Source organism: Phaenicophaeus curvirostris, chromosome 1 (genome assembly GCF_032191515.1).
Source record: "Phaenicophaeus curvirostris isolate KB17595 chromosome 1, BPBGC_Pcur_1.0, whole genome shotgun sequence".
Taxonomy (NCBI): domain Eukaryota; kingdom Metazoa; phylum Chordata; class Aves; order Cuculiformes; family Cuculidae; genus Phaenicophaeus; species Phaenicophaeus curvirostris.
The window spans coordinates 194,134,956-194,151,976 of NC_091392.1; the positions used below are offsets into that span (position 1 = coordinate 194,134,956).

Genomic DNA, 17,021 nt, shown 5'->3' on the forward strand with positions numbered 1-17,021 from the left:
CTAATCGGCTCTCCAGAGCCAGTGGTGACAACAGCTTCTGGGGCACTGTGCAGGGAGCCCAGATTGACTTTGTAGCTTGGAGAGAGATGTTTTGCCTCCTCACCCAACTCTCCATCTCTGCATGGTGCCCAGAAGGACCAGTGGGGAATGGAGCCACCCAAGCCATCAGCCTCAATTATCCAAATGTCCCTCTCTACCTTCTGATGGCTTCTATGCCTGTAGGAAGGAGGGTTGTTGAGCAGGATGGGCCAGGAGTAGGAGCCTTATGCTTCTGCCTGGTCAGTGTGTGGGCTCAAAGCTTTGGGAGTTGGAGGAGACTGACTTCTCTGTGGCTGCTACTCTTTGTTATGGAGCGGACTTTGTAGATGCTGCTTGCTGGAAAGGCAAAAAAAGAGAGACAAATAGGAAAAGGGCTGATGGGAAGCATTTCCAGAGAGTACCCAGCCTGTTGCTGATGCTCTTCAAGCTGGACTTGGCAGGACCTCATCTTTCTGCAGAGTGAGTACAACAGCAATGAAATGTAAAAGTGAAAAAAAACAAGAGCCCTCCTTGAGGAGGGTAGTGGGAGGGAGGAATAAAGCCCACTGAAACAAGGTGATGTGAGAAAGCAGATGGAGGAGATCAGTTGGGGCTGGTGTAATTACTGTTTGAACTCTGCAGCAGGGCTCAGGCTGGGCTGCCAATGTTGGTGGCTTGTCTTCTGCTCTTGGGGGACTTTGAAGATATGACTCTTGCCCTCCTGGGGGGCTGGGCTGGAGCCAGTGACTGGAGAGGGGCCACGAGCTTGCATCTCTGCAGAAGTGGCATGAACGAGCGTTCAAATCCCCAGGCAAGGAGAGGAAAGCCCTGAGGATCCAGGCGTAGGATGGGAGTTTGTGAAGTTGTGGTGCGAAGGAAATTTGGATTTTGCTTGATTTGGCTGTACCCTGTAGAGTATGGGAGGGCATCTTGCTGGGATGGGAGGGCTCCATCTCCTCTGACTCTAGCTTGGACTGCTGGCATACTGATGTGGGATGTAATGAGTCCTTGAATGCATGTGAAAAATAAAGGATGTGGTCAGTAGTCATCAATAGGGATGGAGGAAGACTATGGAGTTACAATAGGAATCTCATCTCTGCTTTGGGCAATCTTGAATTCAGTTGTTAGCACATCTGCCCTCCCACCAGCCACAGCTCCCATGAGGCTGTGATGGTTTTGTTCAGGGCCTTGTGCCACAGCCTGTGTTTAACTAAAAAATGAAAGCAAAATCCACTCATGGGAGGTGATTTTCCCTGCTTGATGGAAGGATGTTGGTGCCAGCTTGGATTTTGCTGCTGGTTTAGGGTTGGCAGTGTGGCTGGCCTGAATGGGAACTGTGGCTTCACTGCAGGGTGACTGATAATCAGGATTTACTACTGTGTTCCCCAGGACGGACAACCTTCATGCCCAAGCCAAAGAAACCACATCAGGCTACAAGTTTTTGAAGCTCGATGTCAAGTGAGGCAGCAGCTTCTCCATCTGCAGGACAGGACTCACTCCTGGAAATGAGCAAGCTGGAAATGAGTGGAGTGGTGAAACAAGGGAAGCTGAGTTAGATGGTGAGAAGCCAGGATTATTGGGTGAACTGAACCTGGCTGGAGTGAATCTGCACTGCATGGAGGCACAGGACTGTCAGCACACAGATGATGCAGCAGGGTCCGTAAGGTGGAGACAAAATATGGGTCCTCCAACCACGGCATGAGACATCCCCTTCCTAGACCTTCATGGAAGCTGCAGGGGTGCCAAACCATCACTAGGAGGAAAAGTGGAATTATGGACCATCTCAGGCTTTGGGTTGCTCTGACACATCAGATTGTAATCCACAATTATGCTACCTTCTCTAAAACCCAGCTTTGTAGTTTGTCTTGAGGGTGTGTGGTTGTGTCAGGATTGCTGTGGTTAGCCCTGAAATGCAACAGCAACAGCTCTCCTTGTGCTTCCTGTAGGTGGTGGGTGCCAGATGATGTGCAGAGCAGCCCTGAGCTGTGGGCTCCTACCTTTCACTGTAGTGATTTGGTCCTTCAGCAGGATCATGCTCACAATTCACAGGAGAGGGCACCAAGCAGTACATTACTTTTAGGGCTTGTAAACAAGTAGACCTGCGATGATCCCCACAGGCAACACAGCTCTGTCTCCTGCTCTGCACGCAGGGCTGTGCTCTTTGCGGGTCACAGATATTCCTGTATGGAAGAGTCAAGGCAGGGTGAGGATTCATCTGCATTTGCTAGCTGTGGTTTGGTGATTGCTATCTTCTTCTTGAAAGATGTGTCCAGCCCATGTGGGTGCAGAAATGCAGCTTTACCTCTTGCACTTAGCAGCTTAAAGAGAAAATCACAAAACTGATAATTTAAAGTGTTATCAAATCAGGTTACATTACGCAGAAGATTTCCTTCTCTCATATCCAGCTACAGGAACAGGTGTAGTTTGGTACAGGGGATGTGTTTTCCTCCTGGGGCAGAGCTACAAAGAGGGAGAAAGAAGAGGTTTTTTCTGCAGAAATTCCCCTTGGAAATTCCCAAACCAAATGAGGCACATGGCTGATGGTTAGGAGTTCGGGGACACCTTGGAGCTGTTGGTAGTCTGGTGGCTTGGTGCCACTCTCAAGTAGTTTGGCATTGAGCACAGAGATCTCACACCCTGGAAAGCACAATCCTGAGCTTGAATCAATGAAAGAAAATAGATAACCTAGCTGGTGGAGCAGATGTCCAGTCACCTGGTGCCAGCAGGATCACAGGTGATGACAGTATTTCCCTGGCCAGTGGTGCGTGAAAGGTGAAGGAGAGGAGGTGAAGAGAGAGACCCCGTGGTGTAGAGATGAAGCCATTTGCAGAGGGCTCCTTCGACATCTGGGACTTCCATCCAAGCCTGCACCAGGGGGAAGTGGGTGCAAATGTGTTCAGCACTGCGCTAAAGCCTGTAATTCTTGTGCTTATTAGGTGTTTTACTCTAAGCGCCTCTGGAAGTATGAGCTGTGAAGACACAGCAGGATAAACGGGTTAAAAACTAGACAAAATCTGTCCTTGAGGGTCTAAGGAAGCTGCAGGAACCCATCTCCAGGGTGGACTGGTGGCACTAGGTTATGCTGGCCACGCGAATCATGCTGGGCGGACACAGCTGCTCAGGGAGGACCTAGTGCTGCCCAGCTTCTCCACGAGGGTCCTGGAGAGCAGAAAGCTGAACCCCAGAGACAGGCAGAGCAGGGCTGTCAGCCGGAGGAGGATCACTGCGTGCAGGACTTGGGGAGCAGCAGGAAGAGGAGCAATGTGTGTGGAGGTGAGACGGCTACTCCAGGGTTGACTGCGAGACCGGTGGCTTTCCAGCCGTCGGTGTTTCGTGTCCAGCAGCTCCACGAAGGGCAGCCGAAGCTCTGCTCTGCTGGAGTGGTGGATTTGGGATCGTGGCTGGGGGCCAGAGGGGTTCCAGCAGGCAGAGGCTACGCTGGTCATTTCAGATGGCTCGATGCAGCTGGAGGAATGCAAAGCAGCTGGTGCGGACAGCAAACCCGACCGCTCCGTCTCACTGAGATCTCTGCCTCTGCGGGCTGCAGGTACGGGGGGGAATAGCTGCACCCCGCTGGTCCGGGAGGGAAGGAGCCCGTCCACGGCACTGGGAAAGGAGTGGGGATTTACTGGGAACGGAGTCAGGGCGCTAGGGGACCTCAGTGGCGGAGCAGAGCCCGAGGGCTGCGGGATCCCTGCTTGGTCCCGCTCGGAGCGGGGGATGCTCGAGGCTGAGCCTGGGCCAGCCTCGCCCCGGGACGGGGATGGTTAAACCTCTCCCAGACGGGGGAACTCGATCTCCTAACAGGGAGTAGAGCCGCGCCCTGGGGGACGGGATGAAAGATCCCGTTAGTGTCACCTCCCGGCTCGTAGCACCCCAGGACCGGGTCCAGCCCTGTAGCTCCTTCCAGCCCCCCCCCACCCCGCCCCGGGCTGCAGGGAGGCAGGGGTTAACCCTGCGGCTCCCGCACCCCCTCCTCGCCCGCCCTCCCTCCGCCCTCTCGCCGCCAAGGAATTTCCTAAAACACCCCCAAAAAGTGGGAAAATAATAATAATAATAATTAAAAAACACCCCGCCGATCTGCCCCCCCCCCTTCGCCTTTAATACCAACAAACAAACTCCTCGGATCTCCCTAAAGGAGGCGCCCTTGATCGGAGCGAGACGAGCCCCGGCGGGCACCGGCATCCCCGAGCCCCGGCACCGAGAGCCCCGGCACAGCATCCCCGGCACAGCATCCCCGGGCACCGGCATCCCCAGTACCGGCACCGAGAACCCCGACACCAGCATCCCCGGCACCAGCATCCCCGGCACCAGCATCTCCGGTACCAGCACCGAGAACCCCGGCACAGCATCCCTGGCACCGCATCTCCAGTACCGGCATCTCCGGTACCAGCATCTCGGGCACCGGCATCCCCGGCACCGACATCTCTGGCACCAGCATCTCCGGTACTGGCACCGAGAACCCCGGCACCTGCATCTCCATTACCGGCACCCCCGGGGCACCGGGACCGAAGCTCCCGGGCTGCGATGCTTCCCGGGGCGAGTCCCTTCGCTTTCTTCCTCCGGTGCCTGCTACTCCTGTTCGCCTCCGAGAGCCGAGCCCGGGCTCGTAAGTCCCCCTCGTCTCCTCTCCCACTCGCACCGGGTCCCTCCGTGCCTCAGTTTCCCCGTTGCGAGGGTCCCCGGGATGCTGCTGGGGGCTTTGCGGGCACGGCTCGGGTTCTGGTCCTCTGAAGTCGGGATGTCCCAGGCCAAGTCCCTCATCCTGCATTGCTGTGTCCCCTTCCATCCACCGCTGGCTTTGCAGGGATGTTCAGTGCTGAGCGCATCGCCACGTGCTGCTGAGGGGCTGCGGGGTTTTGTGGGCTGGCAGGGATGTGCTGAAGGTCTGGGACCCCCCTCCCATGGGCTAGAAATCGTGTAGGGCACGGTGTTGAGTTGCAGCCCTTCCCCTGCTCAGATCCCACCCCTCATGGGTACATCTCCCCTCTGAGGACGGATGGGGCCGTGGGCAATCTGGGGAAACATGTTGTGTTGTGTCTCTTCCCCCCTTCCAAACTGAAGTTGTGGACTTTTCTCCATGTCCATCCCTTATCCATCTCCATGTCCACCCCTTGTTCTCTCCTGTTTCTGGTGCCGGGTGGCTGACTGGGGCAGGTAAGATTTGGGATGGGCAAGGGAAGGGAGGTTGAACACTTCCTTGTGTAAAAAGGTTTGAAGGACTTGGCCAGGGCTGTTTAGCAGCTTGGAGGGTGCTGGAAGTGTTACTCAGGGCCAGGAGGCAGCTTTCACTTAAGCGAGGCACTGGGACCCTATCAAACCAGCGCTGGGCACTCCTACAATATCACAAAGCCTCCTGAGTGCCGAGCAAAACAGAGCAGGATGCATCGTATCCCTATGTTTATTCTCCCCTTTAATCTCCCGAAATCCCAGCAGAGTCTGTCGGTGGCTGCATTAAGGTGATTTACAACTTGCCTGCTGCCAGCAGTGCATTAGGTACTCGACAAATAATCATCCTTTTGGGGTGCCAACCCAAAATACGAGTTCTGGATTCCTTGTCCTGGTGGTGGGGTGTGCTGAGGGGTAAAGGAGGAGTCTGGATGGGCTGTGCAGAGCTCTGGAGAGCAAAATCCGGGTGAGTTTGGTTCCTTTCCCTTCCCTGGGCTCATTGAAAGCTGTTGAGGTCAGACCACAGCATCTGTTTCTTGAGTGCTGTGGATCTGATTCCCTGCTTCTGCCCGGGCTGCCTGGTACCCACATTAGGAGGAGTTTGCTCTTTGTAGGGACCTGCTGATGGTAGCAGACCCCGTAAATTTGGCATAAACCAGGATGAATGAGGTCAGTAGGGGTTTGCCTGCCTTGGGAGAAAGCACTGGGGTCTTATTGTGGGATTTCTAATGATGATAAAGGGCTGGGGACTGCAGGACAGGGACAAAATTGGAGCAGGAAAGTCTGGAATCCCCTCTCTCAGCTCTGCATCGCCTTGAATCTGCTGCTGGGCACACCCCACAATGCAGGGGTCTTGGCTGGGACTCCTTGTGGTCAAGGGGAGGGGGATCTTGGTCACAAAGTCCTCATTGAATTGTGGACTTCTCTTCACTGTCCACCTCTGCAGCTCACTGCCTCAAATTTTTCTCAGGGCTGAGCACTCAGGGAGACTGAAGACAGGAATAAATTAGTTACAAGAAAGCTCATCAGCCAAGAGACCTACAGTGTCGTGGCTAAAAATAGGTGAGAAACAGAAATGCTCAGGCTTGAAGGCAAGTCAGGAAAGAAGAATTTGCCCACAGAAACAGGCTATTTTAGGGGATTTACACTCTCCACTGAAAAAATATCAGAGGCACAGGTTACTGGGCCAAATGTGCTGCAGCCTGGCCACTATGAGTAATTCCACGGCAATAGTTGAATGCAATGATATTTTGGCTGGAGACATTTAATCATCAGCAACTCTGGAGAGCGCGGGCCAGTGGTTTTCCCAAGGAGCTTGGAAGTTGCTGTTTCATTTCTTTTTGACGTGGTGCCCGGAGAAAAGGGGGTTGGTGGGATCCATTTGTCCTACCATTTTGGGTCCAGTGTGACGAGGAACTGAGCAGTCAAAGGTTGGAAGGAGCAAGACAAAAAGCATATCTTGCCAGTGGCTGTGGTAAGTGAGAGGTGAGGACTGCACATCCTGCTTTAGGTAAGTGAGCATCCCCTTGGGAAGCAGCATAGGGAAATGGAGCTGTCTGCTGCTTGTAGAGGCCATGGGGATGCTCTGGGTATGGGATTTCACTTGGCTTTTCTGCCCTGGGGAGTTTGATAATGCTTCATGAGGCTGTGTTTGCAGAACTGCAGAGATTCTCAGGATCCCAAAGTTCCAATAAGAAACTCCCAACTTAGGACTGAGCGAGGCAGGAGCATAGGAAGCGATCTGGATGTGAGCAGAGTCGTTAGGATGCCACATGTCAAGGGCTCAGTGTGTTTTAACCAGTCCCTTGCAGCTACGTTGAATTTTAAGCCCTTCATAAATACAGGGCTGTCACAGGAGTGCCTGGACTTTGTGTACCAGACAGTGCTTTTTACGCTTTATTTATGGCTGCTCTTAAAACTTGCAAACTGGTTTGCATAAACACACCCCACATGCCCAGCGCGGCGCTGGCTGGCAGGTGTGTGACCTCCGAGAAAGCTGTCAGGGCTGGGAGCCCAGCTTAGACGTGCCTTGCTTGGGAGATTGCTGGGGGGGATTGCCTGGGGATGCAGAGATGGGGGAAATCTCTGTGCCATGAGATAAAGAAGGAGAAGTTGTGTAAGACCTGTGGGATGCTTTGGCAACATCCTTCTTGTAGCCATTTGGGTACTTGGAGTGAAGTCCCTGCAAGGGAAATTGAGGCACAGGGCTGGCGTAGGCTTTCTGTGGTGGGTGACTAAACTGGGAGAGTACATTACCCTCATTTTCCACACTTTGGGTTCTCACAGGTGCATTAGCCCCCCTCTAGCCATGAGTCAAGGATTTACTTGCAGCAGGGGCTTGCCTCAGAGGACTCCTTAGTGTCATGTAGCACAGAGGAGCTTCAATGTGAATTAGGACTGATGTACAGTGATGCCATGCATGCAGAGACCCGCATGGGTAATGGATGTGTGAACGGGGCCCTTCCTTGGGCTGATGGAGCAGTGTTGTAAAAGCAGCTTTAAACCTTCCATGACACATCAGGACCCTTCAGTCTGGGAAACCCTGATGTTGGAGCAGGGGGTGAAGGGGTTAGGGTCCTGAGCATGAGACAAAGGAGGACCTGGCAGCAGAAAACTTGCAGGTGTGACAGCTTGCTGGGATTCCCACTGACAGGCTTGAGATCAATGCAGGAGAACATCTGACCTATTTTGGACTCAGATTCAGCCACGGTCAAAGTGCCCAGGTAGTGGGATGAGACCACAACACCCGTGAGAATGTCTTTGTCCTCACAGCCCACTGCAGATGTCAGGGGGTGCAAGAACCAGCTCAAGCAAGCTGCCGTCAGTGGCTGGGAGATCTTCAAGGGACACATCTCATGGACATGCTGGCCCAGGGGAACTAGTCTGCATCTGAGGCCAGGAGATGTCCAGGGGTAGTCTGACCAACACTGGCCAGTCTGTGGGGTCTCACGTGTCTCTTATGAGTTCAGGGTCTCTTACCGGATCTAGAGCAGGTTGTGAACATTCAGGATGGCATCTCGTTGGTGACTTGTATATGAAACCACTGAGACACATCCCAAAGAGGCATAGGGGCCGCTCCATGGTGTGAGAGAGAAGTCAGCAGTCACCAAAGGCAGTACAGGAGGAGTTTCTCCATGCCACTCAGTTTGTCACCCTGGAGTGATGTCTCTAGACCATCTCATAAAGATGCTGCTCCAAGGGGTTCATAGTGTGTCTCAGAGCCCCCATGACTGCATCTTCTGGGGTTTAAGTCTCCTTGTAGCTGGGAGGCTTCTCATAATACTTGTCCTAAATCTTCCAGACTTTGTCTTAAGTCTTCCAGACTTTGCCCCAAATTGATTGCTTCTTCTTATCCCTGACATGGCCAGAGATCACCCTTTTCTTTGTAACAGTCCTGTCTTGCCTTGTCGTCCCCCTTATACTTTCCATCTCTTATTACAGATCCTCCTTGCTGTCCAGGATGCAGTTAGTGATAATTTATGGCAATTAATGATAATCAAGTAAACCATGGCTTGGGAATAACCTTGAGCATTTAGTAGGGGTGTCCAGTGTGGGTGCTTTCCCACCGGTTAATGTGGTGTTAACTGGTGCCAAATACCTGGGAACAGCTGGGCCAGGGCACTTCCAGCAGGTGAGTATGGAAATAAGCTGCGCCCGGCCACTGACCCCAGAACCTGGCCTGGGGTATACAATGATTTGTACGTAACTAAGCGGTCACACAGAATCACACAGAATCACCAGGTTGGAAAAGACCTCCAGGATCATTGAGTCCAACCATTCCTATCAATCACTAAACCATGCCCCTCAGCACCTCATCCACACGGCTTTTAAACACCCCCAGTAAGGTGACTCAGCCACTTCCCTGGGCAGCCTCGGCCAGTGCCCAATGACCCTTTCCATGAAATTTTTTTTCTGATGTCCAGTCAGAACCTCCCCTGGCGCAGCTTGAGGCCATTCCTCCTTGTCCTGTCCCCTGTCACTTGGGAGAAGAGGCCAGCTCCCTCCTCTCCACAACCTCCTTTCAGGTAGTTGTAGAGAGCAATAATGTCTCCCCTCAGCCTCCTCTTCTCCAGGCTAAACAACCCCAGCTTTCTCAGCTGCTCCTCATAAGGCCTGTTCTCCAGCCCTTTCACCAGCTTTGTTGCTCTTCTCTGGACTCGCTCCAGAGCCTCAACATCCTTCTTGTGGTGAGGAGCCCAGGACTGAACACAGGATTCGAGGAGTGGTCTCACCAGTGCTGAGTACAGAGGGAGAATAACCTCCCTGGACCTGCTGGTCACGCTGTTTCTGATACAAGCCAAGATGCCATTGGCCTTCTTGGCCACCTGGGCACACTGCTGGCTCATGTTCAGTCACTGTCAACCAACACCTCCAGGTCCCTCTCCTCCAGGCAGCTTTTTAGACAGACTTCTCCTAGTCTGTAGCACTGCACAGGGTTGTTGTGCCCCAAGTGCAGGACCCGGCACTTGGCCTTGTTAAACCTCATGCCATTGGACTCTGCCCAGCGGTCCAGCCTGTTCAGATCCCTTTGCAGAGCCTCCCGACCCTCCAGCAGATCGACACTTCCTCCCAGCTTAGTGTCATCTGCAAACTTGCTAAAGGTGCACTCGATGCCTTCATCCAGGTCATTGATGAAGACATTTAACAGGGGTGGACCCAGCACTGAGCCCTGGGGAACCCCACTTGTCACTGGCCTCCAGCTGGATTTCACACCATTTCCCACCACTCTCTGGATCCGGCCATCCAACCAGTTTTCCACCCAGGAGAGTGTGTGCCTGTCCAGGCCAGAGGCTGACAGTTTCCAAAGCAGAATGCTGTGAGAAACTGTGTCAAAGGCTTTACTGAAGTCCAGGAAGACCACATCCACAGCCTTTCCCTCATCCAGTAGGTGGGTTACTTCGTGGGTGATCAGGTTTGTTTGGCAAGACCTGCCTTTTGTGAACCCATGTTGACTGGGTCTGATCACCTGGTTCTCTTGCATGTGCTCCATGATAGCACTCAAGATGACCTGTTCCATAACTTTTCCTGGCACTGAGGTCAGACTGACAGGCCTGTAGTTCCCTGGATCCTCCCTGCGACCCTTCTTGTAGATGGGCACAACATCAGCCAGCCTCCAGTCCAGTGGGACTTCCCCAGTCTTCCAGGACTGTTGGAAGATGATGGAAAGGGGTTTGGCCAGCACATCCGCCAGCTCCTTCAATACCCTTGGGTGGATCCCATCTGGCCCCATAGACTTGTGGGTGTCTAGTTGGGCAAGCAAGTCTCTAACCACCTCCTCTTGGATCATGGGAGCCTCATTCAGCTCCTCTAGCTCCTGGGTGTGTACACACAGGGAACAACTTTCCTTACTATTAAAGACTGAGAAGAAGGCATTAAGTACCTCAGCCTTGTCCTCATCTTTTGTCACAGTTGTTCCATTTGCATCCAATAGGGACTGAATGTTCTCCCTGGTCCTCCTTTTATTGTTAACGTATTTATAGAAAGATTTTTTGTTATCTTTCACATGCTTGGCCAGTCTGAGCTCTAGTTGGGCTTTAGATCTGATTTTTTCTCTGCACAATCTCACTTTCTCCCTGTAGTCCACCCAAGACACCTGGCCCTTCTTCCAAAGCTCATAGACGTTCCTCTTCTTTTTTATGTCCCTCAAGATCTCCCTGCTCAACCAAGCTGTTTTTTTTCCCCTTTGGCTCCTTTTCTGGAACAGGCTTGCTCCTGAGCTGCTAGGATTTCCTTTTTGAAGAGCTCCCAGCCCTCATGGGCTCCCTTGCCCTTAAGGACTGTCTCCCATGGGACTTTATCAGTCAGCCTTCTGAATAGTCCAAAGTCTGCTCTTTGGAAGTTTAATGTGACTGTTCTGCTAATCCCCCTCCTCACCTCACCTAGAACTGAAAATTCTACCATCTCATGATCGCTTTGTCCCAGGCGTCCTCCAACCGTGACATCCCCTACAAGGCCTTCTCTGTTCGCAAACAGCAGGTCCAGGCGGGCACCTTCCCTTGTCATCTCACTCACCTGTTGTGTGAAGAAGTTGTCTTCCATGCACTCCAGGAGCCTCCTAGACTGCTTCCTTCCTGCTGTATAGTACTTCCAATTTGTCCTCACCCGAAAAAACTCTGCAGCAATGGCAGAAAATGACTGTTGTATGAGGAGGCAGTACAACATCTTCTTCCTCCACGATGTCCCCAGGAGAGCCCTTTTGAGTGGGCTAGGCAGAGCAGCTCCCAAGTGGAAGAGTCACTGTCTGCAGCATCTCCCACCCTCCCTCTGGGGATGAGGCCACAGGACTTGCTGCTTGGCAGAAGAGGAGACGTTTCCGCATCTTTCAGCTGATTTTTCTGGTTCATAGAACCCATAATCATAGAATCATAGAATCATAGAATAACAAGGTTGGAAGAGACCCACTGGATCATCGAGTCCAACCATTCCTATCAAACACTAAACCATGCCCCTTAGCACCTCGTCCACCCGTGCCTTAAAGAGTAAAGTCTTGTACAGTAGGCTTGTATTTGGGAAGAAACTGGTTAGATGGGACCTGTTCTTGTAGATGTTTGCAATGGGAGGTGTTAGCCCCTTCCCACCTCTGCTCCTGCTTCCAGGTCCCATGAGGTCACCTCCAAGTGTGGCACCTCTGGTTTGCAATCAGCAAGCTCTGATTGTGTCTCCAAGATGGCAAGGACCAAGCTGGCTCACTCTCTTCTGCCCAGAGATCGTGTGGTCCTTGAGGAGGAAAACTAGGTGATGGCTTCATCTGGATTTTTGGTACTGCAGCCTTGAAAATGCTCTGCAGCTCAAGTGCCCTCTCTGGAAAACAAGAAGTAAAACAATGTGACTTTTGTGAGTGTGCTGCTGCCGAAGATGCAATAAATGAACAGCACGGGAGCAATTTACTGCCACAAATGGCTTTTCACACTGAGTGAATTGGGAAGATATCCAAAGTTTGACCTCTGAAAATGAAATTGTTAGCCTGGCATGGGAAAAAATGATCCAGAGGCTCCAGCTTTTAAGCCTCCTCCTTCCATCCATCCCCAGCTTACTTTTAACCAAACATGCTGGTGTCTCTTGCCAAATACGCGGCATAGTGCTACTGAGATGTGGACAAGTGTCTGCTGCTGCCCAGTGCTGCCAGTCGACTTTAATTTTACCAGCGGGCCCTTTGCAGACATGAATCAGGCTGCTTTCGAGGGCTGGACCCAAACCAGGGCTCCACTTGTGATTAAATGTTTGAACAAAGCAGCCAACTGGCATAGGAGCCAGCAAGCTGAGTGTGACCGTGTCACATGAAGGCAACTTGATTTCTTCACCCTCAGCGTAAATCATGAAGATGCTGCAAGCAGGGAAAAATGAAGTAATTTTCTCACCCTTTTGCGAAATTATTATATATTTTTTTTTTTAGTTTTGTGGATTTTTTTTTCCTCTCTCTTTAAGGTTTCGGTTTCCAGCCACATGCTCCCCGTTCTTGAGTGGTTTGCTGTAAGCTCATGTCGTGCATGGCCAGGAATATGAGTTTGCTGACTTGTCAAGAGGTTTGGAGCAAGCTATGGGGGATGACGTAAAGGACTGCGTAGGGAAAAGGAAGGAAAATACTCCTGCCACTGATGGCATCCACCCCAAAATTATTGCAAATCTCTACCTCTACAGATGCAACTCTGGCCACACAACTGTTATGCTTGGGCCAGGCGGTTTGGAGAGCCAGTGGCTCCCTCCCTTGAAGTTACAGCTTGAAGAATCATGTGCCTAAAGCTATCAGCTCAATGAGGAGCTCAGGGCTTCTGGCAGACCTGGATAGCTTGAGTTGGAAGGGACCCAAAAGGATCATCGTAGACCCATAGAGCTGCCCTTCCTGCTGGCCACAGGGTCTGGCTGTAGTAGAGCATCACTTGGGTTCATCCAGGGGATGGTCAGAAGCTGGTGGAAGGGTAGAAGCCCTCCACGGTGTATTCATCTGAGTTTTGCCTGATCGGTGGGACAAACGCTAGCATTAAGCAAGTGGCATCTCCAGTTTTGGCAAGGTGTGACAACCAGCGATCTGAACCACCGCTTTGCCCCAGGTGACAGGAGTGATTTGGGATGGCTTTTAGCATCATTGAGGTGGTGAATGCCACTGAGCTCATTTTGGGGACCCTCCGCTGTTCAGTGAGGAGTCCTTCCAGCAGCATAGAGGGGTCAGGACATCCTAGCTTGCCCAATTTCATGCGGCAGGAGCTGGGCACCTTGCCTTGGAAAACAGCCCTCTCCTGACATCCCCAGGGTCCTGCAAGGTTTTAAAAGACCCGTAAATGCTTCAGGGAATGTAAAATTAAATGTCTCTGCTGACTTCAAGCAACATAATCATCCAAAATACCTCAAATCCCCTTAATGACAACCTCTTAAATCACCTTCAGTCTTTAGTGGGGCTGTAAACACTGAAACCACTAACAACACACGTGAACAGATATTCATGAAAGAGCTTAAGCCCTGGTGCATCCCTCTAGCTTGTTGGGACTTGGGGACACACCATGGGAGAGCAGGAGCAGCTTCCAGGCTATGGTGGGCGTTACAAGGTCCAGGTTCCTGCAGGTCCAACGGGGGCAGGAGCTTGATCCTGCAGGACCAGGTGATGCTTTTTGATGTGAACATTAGGGATGATTGAATTGGGCTTTCCAGCCAAAAGCCTGGTGGGATGGAGAAGGCCAGCATGGTCCTGCTTTTCAGGGCTGATGCTTGGCCACCTGTGTGCTTGAGAGAATGAGCTGAAACTCTAAGGGAAACAAAAGGTTTTCCTTCAGAATGCATTTCTACCCCAAACTGTATTTTTTTATCTTTCTCTTTTGAGTAACAGTGAAGATGTCTCCTAAACTCAGGCTGTCCTTTCCCTACCCCCCAACTCTGCTGGGGAAAATTCAGTCCCTGAAATCACCCGTCCATCTACAAATGAACATTACAACTGACACTGTAGAGAGACAGCTCTAGGTTATGCCTCAAACCCACCCATTCTGTTCCTTGCCTGCAAAGGGAGTCCAGCTTGCACAGAGTTGCCAGTTGGTCAGATGGACCCTGGGCTAAAAAACCCCAAACTGTGGCAAGAATTGGCTTTTGAGGAATGTATTTGGTCTGGTATTTGGTGGATGGGATGTGGCTATCAGCTGCTCATAGGGAATAGCATGAAGGCACCAAGCTCTCCTTGCTCTGCTCGTTGAGGAAAGAGGACAGATCTCCCAAGGATCATCCCTGTCTCTCATGTGGTTTCTCTTGGTTGACTTCCAGGACCGGATATGTTCTGTGACTTCAATGGCAAGAAGTACAGCCCAGGCGAGAGCTGGCACCCCTACCTGGAGCCACAGGGGCTGATGTACTGCATCCGCTGCAGCTGCTCCGAGGCACGTCCCCTGTGAGGTGCTGCGGGAGGTGATGGGGATGCTGCTGTGTTGGGGCATCGCTTTGGCAGCTTTCAAACAGATTGTTTGTGGTGTCTAATTTGACCAGAGAAACCCTTTCCCATCCTGTAGGGATGTTGGATTAATCTCTTTACTTTTGAAAGAGCCTCACATCCCCCTGGGAGTGTTTAGTTGACCTTGTGAGGGAGCTGTCTCTGTTGTGTTGGGAGGCTGTGGGTGGAGGTGGTTCAGGTCTGCTGTGGGACCATGGACGGTCTTTGTTGTTGAGAGATGAAACCATGACCAGTCTGGATTTGAGCCAGGGATGGAGATGTCCTTGGCTGGGTAAGCTACACCAACACAATCTGTCATGATAATGTGGCCATCATCCAACATCTTCCTCCTCTTGCAAGGCTGAACATGTAGCTGAATGAACTGTCTTTCTCTCTGTCTTTCCCCAGAACACCAACATCAGGTGCTACCGGATCCAGTGCCCATCTCTGCAGTGTGCCAGCCCCATCACAGACCCCCAGCAGTGCTGCCCACGGTGTCTCGGTAGGTGGACACCCCACGGGGAGGGGGTGACAGTCATGGTCCTGCAGAGCACACCTCAGTTGCTGTCACTTGAATGCTCTCACCTCGGGCAGTGCGGTGATGCTGGGTCTGGCCCTGCTTGCAGGCTCACGGCAACAACAGCGGCTCAAGCTGCTCATGTTGCTTTTTCTCCCCAAAAATGTAGTTTTGATGGAAAAAGTCTCTCTATCAGACAAGTTTCTCCAACTCCTCCCCATTCTGAGAAACTTGTAGGGGCCAAATGTCAGTTCACATTTCAGGGGCAAACCAGAAGCTGGCAATTGTTCAGATCATTTGTTCAGCAGAATGTGTTGGATATGGGATTTTTTTTTATTTTTAACAAAATTCTTGAATTTTTCCCTGCCCTGTATGTAATGATCTTCAACATCAGTTGGTATCAGATAAAAAGAGCTTCTCCCATGGGTAGTTAGCTAAAAGTAAAAATAGTTGGTTTTTTTTTCTCTCTCTCTATATATATTTATAAATAATTTCTCAGATCATTGGAGGTAACTACAGTGTGGAAAGGACTCCTTGTCCTTTCGGGCTGGGCTGGTGGGGAGTCTGCTGAGCATCTGTGCTTCATCAGGGCCAGGCAAGAGCTGGCTGTCACCCAGCTGCTTTCTCATCTTCTTTTCCAGAGCCACATACGCCTTCTGGTCTCCGGGCACCTGTCAAGTCCTGCCAGTACAATGGGACAACCTACCAGCAGGGCGAGATGTTCACCACCAGCGAGCTCTTTCCAAGCCGCCAGATGAACCAGTGTGTGCAGTGCAGCTGCTCTGTAAGCTACCTGCGAGCCTGTGGGAGGTGGGGAGGGCTCAGGGTCTGCTCCTGCACCCCAGCAGTGTCCCACTAGGTCAAAAAACTTGTGAGGAACATTAGGTGCTACCAGCTCATGGTGGAATAGCTTATAGTCAGGATCAGGTTATCAGTGCAGGAGGCTGAACTTCCTCTGAAATGGTGCTGGGTCCTCCCTGCCCAGTGACTAAGGACCACTGCAGGGTGTCTCCTTTGCCTGGGTGCCTTATCTGGTCTTGACCCTGAGCAGGGTGTGACAAATGTCTGCTGAGCCCTGGGGGCAGAGCACAAAGCACTTGCCTGCGTCTGGAGATCCCATAGGCCAGTTCTGGGTGGACCTTGCTGGGGCTCCTTGAGATGGGAGAGGGCACAGCCCCATTGAGCACACCAACAGGTAAATTTATCTGCGGCAAGGATCAGTGCTTCCACAGCATCCAGCTGTCCCACCTGCCCCACTGAGGTATTGTATGGCAGATGGTCAGCAGAGAAGGAAACTGTGAGCCTTTCCCCGTATGTACTTGCTAGAAAGCAGGTGGAGTTTGTAGCCATGAGGGTCCAAGGGGTGCTCAACATGCCTGCAAGGCAACATGGACATAAGATGCTCTTGGGCTTCAGAGGTTCTTGGGACATTGAGACCAGTGTCAACCAGATAGGACTAAGCTGAGCTCCAAAAAGAATTTGATGACTCCCAGCCACTCCTGAGTCCCTGGAGCTGCAGTATCTCCAGCAGCCAGCTCCTGCTCTGCATGGCTGGAGCTCATCCCTCATACAGCTGGCAGATGATGGCAAAGTGATTGGAACATTTGCAGCAGAGCCTTGCCACCAGGGCTGGCAATGGGCAGGTGGGTACCTGGTGATCTTCATCCCCATTGCTTGGATTTAAGTGGAAGCCAAACCCAGGGCTGAGATGTGCTTGAGCACCTGGCTGGTTGGGCTGCACGAGGAGCTGATCTGATCTGGAAACTCCCGCAGCCCTCTGGGCCATTGTGTGCAGAGCTGTGCCCTGGAGACATGCATGACTTTTCCAGGTTGTCCATTAAAAGCATTTACAGGAAGTGTGTGCCTTTCACCCTGAGTTGCAGTGACCTTTGTGGGACCATTGCATAGCCA

The 17,021-nt window shown here is 52.0% G+C and overlaps 1 protein-coding gene across 1 annotated transcript in view; it reads left to right on the forward strand.

Moving 5' to 3' along the window:
• The first annotated feature begins 4,541 nt into the window (after window positions 1-4,541).
• The window catches only part of CHRDL2 (chordin like 2), a 29,141-nt gene continuing 16,661 nt past the window's right edge, over window positions 4,542-17,021 (forward strand). The window contains exons 1-4 of the mRNA XM_069850028.1: window positions 4,542-4,627; window positions 14,431-14,543; window positions 15,002-15,095; window positions 15,752-15,894. Of these exons, the coding sequence (XP_069706129.1) occupies window positions 4,546-4,627; window positions 14,431-14,543; window positions 15,002-15,095; window positions 15,752-15,894 (432 nt within the window). The 5' untranslated portion in view covers window positions 4,542-4,545. The remainder of the gene's footprint in view (window positions 4,628-14,430; window positions 14,544-15,001; window positions 15,096-15,751; window positions 15,895-17,021) is intronic.